At 49.5% G+C, this 10,721-nt stretch overlaps 1 protein-coding gene across 1 annotated transcript; it reads right to left on the bottom strand.

Moving 5' to 3' along the window:
• Positions 1–691: 691 nt before the first annotated feature.
• FBXO40 (F-box protein 40) lies at positions 692–10,065 on the bottom strand. The gene is made up of 4 exons (XM_056552601.1): positions 10,003–10,065; positions 6,954–7,006; positions 3,868–5,772; positions 692–1,342 (listed from the first exon to the last, which is right to left on the bottom strand). Exons 2-4 carry the CDS (start codon positions 6,954–6,956, stop codon positions 1,142–1,144), a joined length of 2,109 nt encoding a protein of 702 aa, XP_056408576.1. The 5' UTR covers positions 6,957–7,006; positions 10,003–10,065; the 3' UTR covers positions 692–1,141.
• Between the last annotated feature and the right edge of the window lie 656 nt (positions 10,066–10,721).

Here is a 10,721-nt window from a genome sequence, read left to right as displayed (position 1 = left end):
TAGTGCTGGGCGGTATACCGGTTCATACCGAAATTTTTTTCCTGCACGATATGAATTTTTGCCCATACCGCAATACTGGTTGGGTCCCTACCTTAACCCCCACCCCCTCCCTCGAATGAGTGCACTGTCCCCACATCTGTCCCCACATCATGTCACCCGCAAGCGCTCCTCTGCTCATCCTCATATGAGTTGCGGGCCGCCGGTGCTAGAAATCTGTACTGTACTACAAATAACATTGGCCGGGCTGCAAAAATAAACAAAATAAACTTTAACTCACCTTCCGACATTCCCCGTTAGCAGCCTCACGGTCCCTCCGCTGCGGTCCTGGCAATGAGAACGTCACAGAGCCTATCACCAGCCGCAGCGATGTCCGCTGATAGGCTGAGTCCACTGTCATGTAAGGAGCAGGCCGGCTTCATACATCAGTGCGCTCGGCCTATCACCGGCCGCAGCTATGTCCCGCCCCGACCGATGATAGGCTGGCGGCTCTGTGACTTTCCTGTCCCAAGTAAACAGCAAGAGGACCGCAGCGCAGGACAGTGAACAAGGTAACAGAGCCCGGGAAATGTTATTTGTAGTACAGTACAGATTTCTAGCGCTGGTGGCCCGCAACTCATAGGAGGATGAGCAGAGGAGCGGTTGCGGTGACTTGATGTGGAGACAGATGTGGGGACAGCGCATTCATTGGGGGGGGGGAGTGTTGGAAGAGAAGCAGCGCTCAGGACACATGGGGGGGTGGATACCGTTAAATACCGTGGAACCGCCATCACTTACCAAAATACTGTGATACACGTTTTTGCTCATACCGTCTAGCTCTACTGTAATGTTGGGTTATATGGTGGCTGTAATGTTGGGTTATATGGTGGCTGTATCGTTGGGTTGTATGGCGGTTTAATGTTGGGTTATATGGTGGCTGTATCGTTGGGTTATATGGCGGTTTAATATTGGGTTATATGGCTACTGTATTGTTTGCCACAAACTAGATCACACCCTAAGCTACCATCCTGCTGCAGGCAAGAAAGCATGAAGAATGGCCGCCGGATTCTTTAAGTGTGACTGAGCTATTTGTAAAACGTATCCACTAAAGAGAAACTCTAAATCTTCCCCATAAAGTTTATCCCGACTCGGGGGAAGGCGTCGGTCATGGCCGCAGTCGTCTCTTCAGGGTCAGTAGACTCTCCTCCTTCTTCTGCTCCTGGTTGTACAGGCTGGGGAGCTGGTAGGGTTCCTTCTTCTGCTCTGGGGTGTTATAGGGACAAACCTTCAGGTGTTCAGACATGGCCGAGATGTCGGCGAGCGTCCACTGCTGCACCGGGGAGAATAGGCTGCTGAAATTCCAGACCTGGAGGGAGAGAAGCCACGTGATGATGGGGTTAACTGCAGCTGATCATGTGACAGTTCAGGAATATGTTAAATGGGGCCATGCTGAATGCGTTCGGGCAGGAAATCACTATAATCCCCTGCTGGCAGCTCCCTGTGCGATTGCCGACTAATGATGTCCCAGATTGCTAGGAGCTAAGTCCAAAGAGCATCGTACCACATTTAGGCCACGCAGGTTGCTCACAAATAACATGAGGAACATGCGGTCTGGGACACTTGAGAGAAATGGCTGCACCAACTGGTTCTACAACCAAATCAATGTAATGCCGAGCTGTACCTGGAGTGAAGACTAGAGGGGTCCGGCTACCATATACTACAGCCCCCCCCCCCCATAATCTCAGGAGTAGGACCGGTGTGATGCTCCCTTGTGAAGGCCTCTTCATGGTGTTGCCCTCGTGGGCTATGAATGAGTCTGTTACAGAAGTGGACTCATTGCTGAGGATAGACCTCCATTCCAGCCTCCATCACTGAAGAAGATAGCCCTCCACTCCAGCCTCCATCACTGAGGAGGATATACCTCCACTCCAGCCTCCATCACTGAGGAGGATAGACCTCCACTCCAGCCTCCATCACTGAGGAGGATAGACCTCCACTCCAGCCTCCATCACTGAGGAGGATAGACCTCCACTCCAGCCTCCCTCACTGAGGAGGATAGACCTCCATCACTGAGGAGGATAAACTTCCACTCCAGCCTCCATCACTGAGGAGGATAAACCTCCACTCCAGCCTCCATCACTGAGGAGGATAAGCTTCCACTCCAGCCTCCATCACTGAGGAGGATAAACCTCCACTCCAGCCTCCATCACTGAGGAGGATAAGCTTCCACTCCAGCCTCCATCACTGAGGAGGATAAACCTCCACTCCAGCCTCCATCACTGAGGAGGACAGACCTCCACTCCAGCCTCCCTCACTGAGGAGGATAGACCTCCATCACTGAGGAGGATAAACTTCCACTCCAGCCTCCATCACTGAGGAGGATAAACCTCCACTCCAGCCTCCATCACTGAGGAGGATAAGCTTCCACTCCAGCCTCCATCACTGAGGAGGATAAACCTCCACTCCAGCCTCCATCACTGAGGAGGACAGACCTCCACTCCAGCCTCAATTGCTGTCTTGTTCTACACCATGACCTTACAGCTTGTTGGAGAGAACATCATGGCGGTATTACAATACCCGGACCCCACTGGGTACACTAACAGCCAGAGGCGTAGCGTGGGGGGTGCAGGGGGGGGCGGCCGCACCGGGCGCAACATCTGGGGGGGCGCGCTCTCCGGGATAGGAATACTTCTTTTTATGTGCCAGGGCCGGCTCCCGTGTGTGGCTGCAGTCGGGGGCCCGTCAGAGCATATAAAAACTAATACTGTATACTAAAAACCAGGGGCCTCCAGCTGTTGTGAAACTAAACTCCCAGCATGCCCGGACCGGCAAAGGCTGTCCGGGCATGCTGGGAGTTGTAGTTTCACAACAGCTGGAGGCCCCCTGGTTTTTAGTATACAGTATTAGTTTTTATATGCTCTGGCCGGCCCCCCGCCTGCAGCCACACACGGGAGCCGGCCCGGGCACATAAAAAGAAGTATTCCTAATCCTATCCCGGACATCCCTGTGTCCTGAAAAATCTTTTCGGGACATAAGGATGTCCGCCGGTCACTCACCATTCCCCGGCCAGCGCGCGTCCTCCTTCGGTCCTTCGCTTCTCCGACTCTATGGTTGTACGCACGGGATGTCACTAACGTCCCGTGCGTACAACCATAGAGACGCAGGAGGACCTCAGGATCGTCGCAGGAGGACACGCGCTGGCCGGGGCCTGGTAAGTGACCGGCAGCGCGTCATCTTCTTCAGTGTTCCGGTCACCGCTCCCCCGGTCCCGGCACCTACTGCTATGGTCCATAGGCCATAGCAGTAGATGTGACCCCGGGCCGGAGGAGCGGTGACCGGATCACTGTGGGGGCAGCAGTACAGACATACAGCCTCCAGCCGTACACTGTATATGGCTGGAAGCTGTATGTCTGTGGGGTAGGGGGATGCTGCCTGCTATTGTGGGGGAACTGCTGACCTAATGTGGGGGGGAGCTGCCTACAAATGTGAGGGGAGCTGCCTAATATTGTGGGGGGGAGCTGCCTAATATTGTGGGGGAACTGCCTACTATTGTGGGGGAACTGCCTACTATTGTGGGGGAAATGCTGACCTAATGTGGGAGAGCTGCCTACTATTGTGGGGGAACTGCTACTATTGTTGGGGAGCTGTCTATTAATGTGGGGGAGCTGCCTACTATTGTGGGCTAAAATCCACGGGTTAGGGGGCGCAAATTACTTGCCTTGCCCCGGGTGCTGACAACCCACGCTACGCCACTGCTAACAGCTTAGCGTTACATTGATGTGGTTGCATCCCCAGTGGTGCGGCCATTACTCCAAAGTGACCCATTGGTCAATTCTCCAACTTTCATGGGTTCTTGGGGGCCTTCTAGTGTCATGAACACCCTGCACCTACCTTCTTCCGACATCTCCATGAAGTTCCACCATGCGAGTAAGTCTTCTTCTCCCAGTACAGGTGGACCATCCCCCTCTCCTGTAACAATGAGGCGCAGATATCCCTCATTAGCGAAGACACTTGCGAGAGCTGACCCAGGCTGAAGCTATCCAGGAACCCTGCAATATGCTGTAGGACCTCCAGGGGCAGGCTGCTTAGAGAGTCCTTGCTCTTCCCTCGATGGCTTCTTGACATATTTGGTCTCACACCTTCATATAAAGCACAATCCACCAGCGGTTTCATTGCAAACGTCTTCATGTTCTTGCTGTAGATGACCTGAGACCTTTGTCTCGCAGCCTGAAACCTGTTCTGTACAAATGTGCAACCCAAGTAAGACAATGGACAACGCTGCTGGAACCATCCGCCCAGGCAGGTCTGTATGTCAGAGTGGACATTCTTATAATGGTCGGCAAACTCATCCCGGCGGAAGAAGAGGTTACAGGAGAAGGTGAAGGAGGAGTTTGACTTGTTGTGCCGCGAGGTCACACACTCACCCTCAATGTCCAAGTACAGACCGAGACTTTTCATGTTCTTCTCAATCAGAAGATCCAATAAAACTGTCTTGTTGGTGAAAGGTTCTGCTCCAAAGTCATAGGTCTGTGTTCCAAAGTCAATAAGCAAGCCATCCAGGGCATTCATCTGAGATACGCTGTGGCCCTTCAGCTCCCTATCGAGGGCCACCAACAAAGTAGTGTAAATGGTGTCAGTCAGGGGCAGGTTGTCCACCGGGACTCCTAGGTCGGAGGTGTCCACCAGCTTCTCAGCTTTCACCTTCTTGTGGCTGTCGTCTGCCAGTCTGGCCCTCCTGCCGCAGTAGCTTGTGGGTACTTTGAAGCTGTAGACGGTCTTTAATGTCTGGGCCTCCAGGTTGCCGTAGACAAAGTCCTTCTCTCTGGGGGTACACGCAGCCATTTGTCCGAATCGTATCAGCATGCTGCCATGGTGCACCAGATACATGTTGTAGCTGCCACAATCTACCTCGGTTTTCAGCCTTTCCAGGACGCCCTCCTGCCACGGAGCAAACCCAGTCTTCTCCAGATCGGCCATCTCCAGCTTTCTAGCGTCTTCTGACCTTTTGCCGTCATCAGGTTCTTGGCTCTTCTCTGTGTTGGGTTCGTTCCCGGGTGATTTGCTTGAGTCAGGGACCTTGTTGCTGGGGGTCTGTCCAATATTGGCCTCCAGATATTGGTTTGTACTCATCTCTTTGCTAAATATAGTGTCCCACCTCTTAAATTTATCTAAATCCAACCCACCCTGTCCCCGAGCCAAGGCCTCGCGCTCATACTGACTCAGTCCAACCATCTGCCCGTTGCTCACATCTACATTCCCCACATTCTCTGGATCAGACCCCCCAACTGCTCCCCCATCCTCCTCCACCTCAGATGGACTTATAGTTATCGTGTCCTTAGGATCCTCCGAGAGTTCTGGGTAAAGTTTAGCCATTTTGAGGGAGCTGAATAGTATCTCCTGGTCTCTCAATGTCAGGGCCACGTCCAGATGTTCCTCTCCACCCTCTTCCTGCAGGAGATTCTTGTAGAGGGTCTGGTCCTTGTCGATAGTCGACCAACGATTCCAGTCCATGGAGCAGCAGACCACGCTGGCCGGACAGACTCTCAGATGCTTGGCCTGCTTACACCGAGACATTGAGAAGGGGCAGCCGAACCCAGAGTTCAGACAGGGCACCCACTCGTTGGGGCACAGGAGGAGATGTTCTTCCTCTTTGCACATGTGGAAGGCAGCACCGCAGTGCAGTCTACAGCTGATCACCAGGCAGGAGATGCTTGTATTGATAGGCGCATTGCATCGCTTGTTGAAGCAGTTCTGACAGTGCGGGTGCTGTCCTGGGGGAGGCCGCTGGGTCCTTCCCTAAGATATAAGAAAAAAACTGTCACAAGACTGTAGGGCGGTGTAGAGAATACACATAGTAACCAATGAGATCGTTACTTGTAAATGACAAATGTCGCTAAAGATCAGTACAAAAAGATTTAAAGGGGTACTCCGCCCCTAGACATCTTATCCCCTATCCAAAGGATAGGGGATAAGATGTCCGATTGCAGGGGTCCTGCCACTGGAAACCCCCGGGATCGCTCATGCAGCACCTGCTTGTCATTGGCTGCCAGAGTGAAGATCACAATAAAGGGGCCGTAGTATCATGACATCACGGCCCCACCCCCCCAATGCAAGTCTATGTGGGGGGCGTGACTGCCGCCGCGCTCCGTGCAGCTAATGACAAGCGGGTGCTGCAGGAGAGATCGCGGGGGTTCCCAGCGGCGGGACCCCCGCGATCAGGCATCTTATCCCCTATCCTTTGTATAGGGGATAAGATGTCTAGGGGTGGAAATACCCCTTTAACCTTTTAAATGCTGTAACGTGGAGAGAAATGTTCGAGGACAGGAGACACGGAAAGCAGACATAAGTGTTACCATTGATGGGAGATGACGGGTGATGGTTCTGTTACGATTGATGGGAGATGACGGGTGATGGTTCAGTTACCATTGAAGGGAGATGACGGGTGATGGTTCAGTTACCATTGATGGGAGATGACGGGTGATGGTTCAGTTACCATTGATGGGAGATGACGGGTGATGGTTCAGTTACCATTGATGGGAGATGACGGGTGATGGTTCAGTTACCATTGATGGGAGATGACGTGTGATGGTTCAGTTACCATTGATGGGAGATGACGTGTGATGGTTCAGTTACCATTGATGGGAGATGACGTGTGATGGGTCAGTTACCATTGATGGGAGATGACGTGTGATGGGTCAGTTACCATTGATGGGAGATGACGTGTGATGGGTCAGTTACCATTGATGGGAGATGGTGGGTGATGGTTCAGTTACCATTGATGGGAGATGGTGGGTGATGGTTCAGTTACCATTGATGGGAGATGACGGGTGATGGTTCAGTTTCCATTGATGGGAGATGACGGGTGATGGTTCAGTTACCATTGATGGGAGATGGTGGGTGATGGTTCAGCTACTATTGATGGGAGATGATTCAGTTACCATTGATGGGAGATGATGGTTGATGGTTCTGTTACTCACCATGGTCGGTCCAGTCTCTATTCTCGGTCTGGAATTATTCAGATCTCATCCGGCTGTGAATAAAGAAATTTACAATAACTTTAAATCCTGAAGAAACCAATTAACTTTTTTATGTTTCTAGTTTTTAAAAACAAAAAGAGATTCTGGGGTCATAGCACAGAGAGTGCACATTATGGGGGGTATAGGGGGAAGTGATCATGGTGGGGGCAGCATCATGTCTGGAGGAAACCAGGTACTGCCCATCACCTGCCCAATACCATTGTGGTGTTCCGGTACAGGAGTTGTACCCATGTACCCTTACTGCCCTGTCATGCAGCCTCCCTGCAGTGTCCCCTGCCTCTGTTTCCCTTGTACAGTTATTGTTATGCTATGTAATGTATATAAAATGTTATAGCTTTAAGAACATCTGTCATGTGATTGTAACCCAGTGAGGTGTCAGTGACCATGTGACCGAAGGGTGACCTATGGGATGCCACCAGAGTCTCCCTTATATAAGCCCTGGGAGGAGTCTCTTCACTCTCTTCTCTTTGGAGACTAAGGCCGACATTTATCATTGTCTTTAGACAGTTTTTTGTGTCTAGAAAAGGTGCAAAAAAAAGGCACAAGCAGGGTTCATTTGTGCCTTTTGGTTTACACATTTCTGCTGATTTTGAGTTGCAATCCACTGATTTTGGCATTACACATTATATGGAAGGGTTTTATGAACTGCGCCTTTTTGTTAAAAGGCGCAAAAAAGGAGCAAAGCCACTGAAAAGTCTCAAACTACACCAGCCCAGACTTAGCTTTATGGGGAATGTGAAGAGTAAAATTTCTGAAAATGTGACCTGCACAAAATTTATCAAATGCTCTGCAAACAATTAATAAATTTTGTGGTCCAACACATCACCAGCACACAAAAAAAGGTGCAAAAAAATGCACAATGATAAATGCTTCACTTACACCTACAATGATAAATGCTTCACTAACACCTACAATGATAAATGCTTCACTTACACCTACAATGATAAATGCTTCACTTACACCTACAATGATAAATGTCCCCCTAAGTCTTTGCTGAACCACAGTGCAGACAAGTCCTAGATGTGTGTCTGGAGTCCAGAGGAAGCAGCCACAAGTCTACAAGTCCACTACCCCCAGGTCCAAGTCAGAGCTGGTAAGCTACAAACGGGGTATAGTCAGTCAAGTCAAAGTCAACCTGTCTTCAGTCAGCGTGGTCTGCATCAGAATTGTCCCAGTCCACTACAAGTCCCAGCAAGCCCTAAGGTCTGAAGTTACTGGTTCCACCTGTCTAATTCAGTAAAGCTACTGTTGTTCCGTAACTTGGCGTCTGAGTCCTTATTTCCCCCGTGCCTAGCCCAGGATCCATCGGTATACCTTCGGGTGGTATTGAGGATTAACCACGCCCTGGCGTCATGAATACAAGGGGTTAATGCCATCTGCCCTGCATCACACCCTCTACCACACCATCCGTACAGTGATCATGGTGGGGGCAGCATCGTGTCTGGAGGAAACCAGGTATTGCCCATCACCTGCCCAATACCATCCCTACAGTGATCATGGTGGGGGCAGCATTATCCTGAAAACTGAAGACTTTCTGGATACATTGTATATAGTGACCGGGGTGAAGACTTTCTGGATACATTGTATATAGTGACTGGGGGTGAAGACTTTCTGGATACATTGTATATAGTGATCGGGGGTGAAGACTTTCTGGATACATTGTATATAGTGATCGGGGGTGAAGACTTTCTGGATATATTGTATATAGTGACCGGGGTGAAGACTTTCTGGATACATTGTATATAGTGACGGGGGGTGAAGACTTTCTGGATACATTGTATATAGTGACTGGGGGGGGGGTGAAGACTTTCTGGATACATTGTATATAGTGACCGGGGCTGAAGACTTTCTGTATACATTGTATATAGTGACTGGGGGTGAAGACTTTCTGGATACATTGTATATAGTGATTGGGGCTGAAGACTTTCTGGATACATTGTATATAGTGATCGGGGGTGAAGACTTTCTGGATACATTGTATATAGTGATCGGGGGTGAAGACTTTCTGGATACATTGTATATAGTGATCGGGGGTGAAGACTTTCTGGATACATTGTATATAGTGACGGGGGGGTGAGGACTTTCTAGATACATTGTATATAGTGATCGGGGGGTGAAGACTTTCTGGATACATTGTATATAGTGACGGGGGGGTGAGGACTTTCTGGATACATTGTATATAGTGACCGGGGGTGAAGACTTTCTGGATACATTGTATATAGTGACCGGAGGTGAAGACTTTCCGGATACATTGTACATAGTGATGGGGGTTGAAGACTTTTTGGATACATTGTATATAGTGACTGGGGGGGGGGTGAAGACTTTCTGGATACATTGTATATAGTGACCGGGGGTGAAGACTTTCTGGATACATTGTATATAGTGACGGGGGGGGTGAGGACTTTCTGGATACATTGTATATAGTGACCGGGGGTGAAGACTTTCTGGATGTATATAGTGATCGGGGGTGAAGACTTTCTGGATACATTGTATATAGTGCCGGGGGGGGGGGGGTGAAGACTTTCTGGATACATTGTATATAGTGATCGGGGGTGAAGACTTTCTGGATACATTGTATATAGTGATCGGGGGTGAAGACTTTCTGGATACATTGTATATAGTGACCGGGGGTGAAGACTTTCTGGATACATTGTATATAGTGACCGGGGGTGAAGACTTTCCGGATACATTGTATATAGTGACCGGGGGTGAAGACTTTCTGGATACATTGTATATAGTGATCGGGGGTGAAGACTTTCTGGATGTATATAGTGATAGGGGTTGAAGACTTTCTGGATACAATATATGCCCTCAGTGCCCCAGTACCCATCTCGCCCCCTCGTTTCTATACCGCATGTGTTTCTCCGTCTCCTCGCTATGACATCATGTCCTCCTCTTGGTTGGCCCCCACTCTCCCTGTACTATGACCTTATTGCCCCCCCCCCCAGACCCCATGTCATATATATTTGCCCCCTCTGCTCCCACTCACCTGTAGCTGGGGGTCCAGTCACTTCTCTTCCCTCATGGCGGTGGGTTGTGTGGTCGCGGGCTGTGGGCACAGGATGGTCATGTGAACATTTATAAATAGCGTCCAGGGTCACCATGTGCTGAGGGTCTCCACTTACACGTCTGCTGCCGGCATTAACCCCTCCTAACCCAGCAACCTCTCCCAGTCAGCATTATTCTGCATTTTGACATAAAGGGATACTCCGATGGAAAACGTTTTTTAAATCAACTGGTGCCAGAAAGTTAAACAGATTTGTAAATTACTTCAAAAAAAAAATTTCTTAATCCTTCCAGCACTTATTAGCAGCTGTATACCACAGAGGAAATTCTTTTCTTTTTGGATTTCTTTTCTGTCTGACCACAGTGCTCTCTGCCGACACTCTTTTATTATAAAAATACAAAACGTATCCAATACAGAAAAAAGGAAAAGAAACAAGCTTAACCAGCTATAACATAAATCAAAAACAAAACCCCGCCTAACCGGCCAGCCCGGCTTAACAGAAAAATGTATAAATAAATAAACCCACTTACCTAACCAAACTCTCTAAACAGCACACTGACACACACATACCGAAAATGAACATAATAATAGCACAACTTGGCTTAAAGGAGTACTCCGGAGCTAACCTTTTATAGGGGAATTGTAGCATGAGGCAAAGTTATATAACATTCTAATATACTCCCGTTTTCCATATGGTCTTC

The sequence above is a fragment of the Hyla sarda genome, unplaced genomic scaffold (genome assembly GCF_029499605.1).
Source record: "Hyla sarda isolate aHylSar1 unplaced genomic scaffold, aHylSar1.hap1 scaffold_173, whole genome shotgun sequence".
Lineage (NCBI taxonomy): Eukaryota > Metazoa > Chordata > Amphibia > Anura > Hylidae > Hyla > Hyla sarda.
The sequence above is the reverse complement of the archived record's forward strand: the minus strand, read 5'-3'. Positions and strand labels throughout refer to the sequence as shown.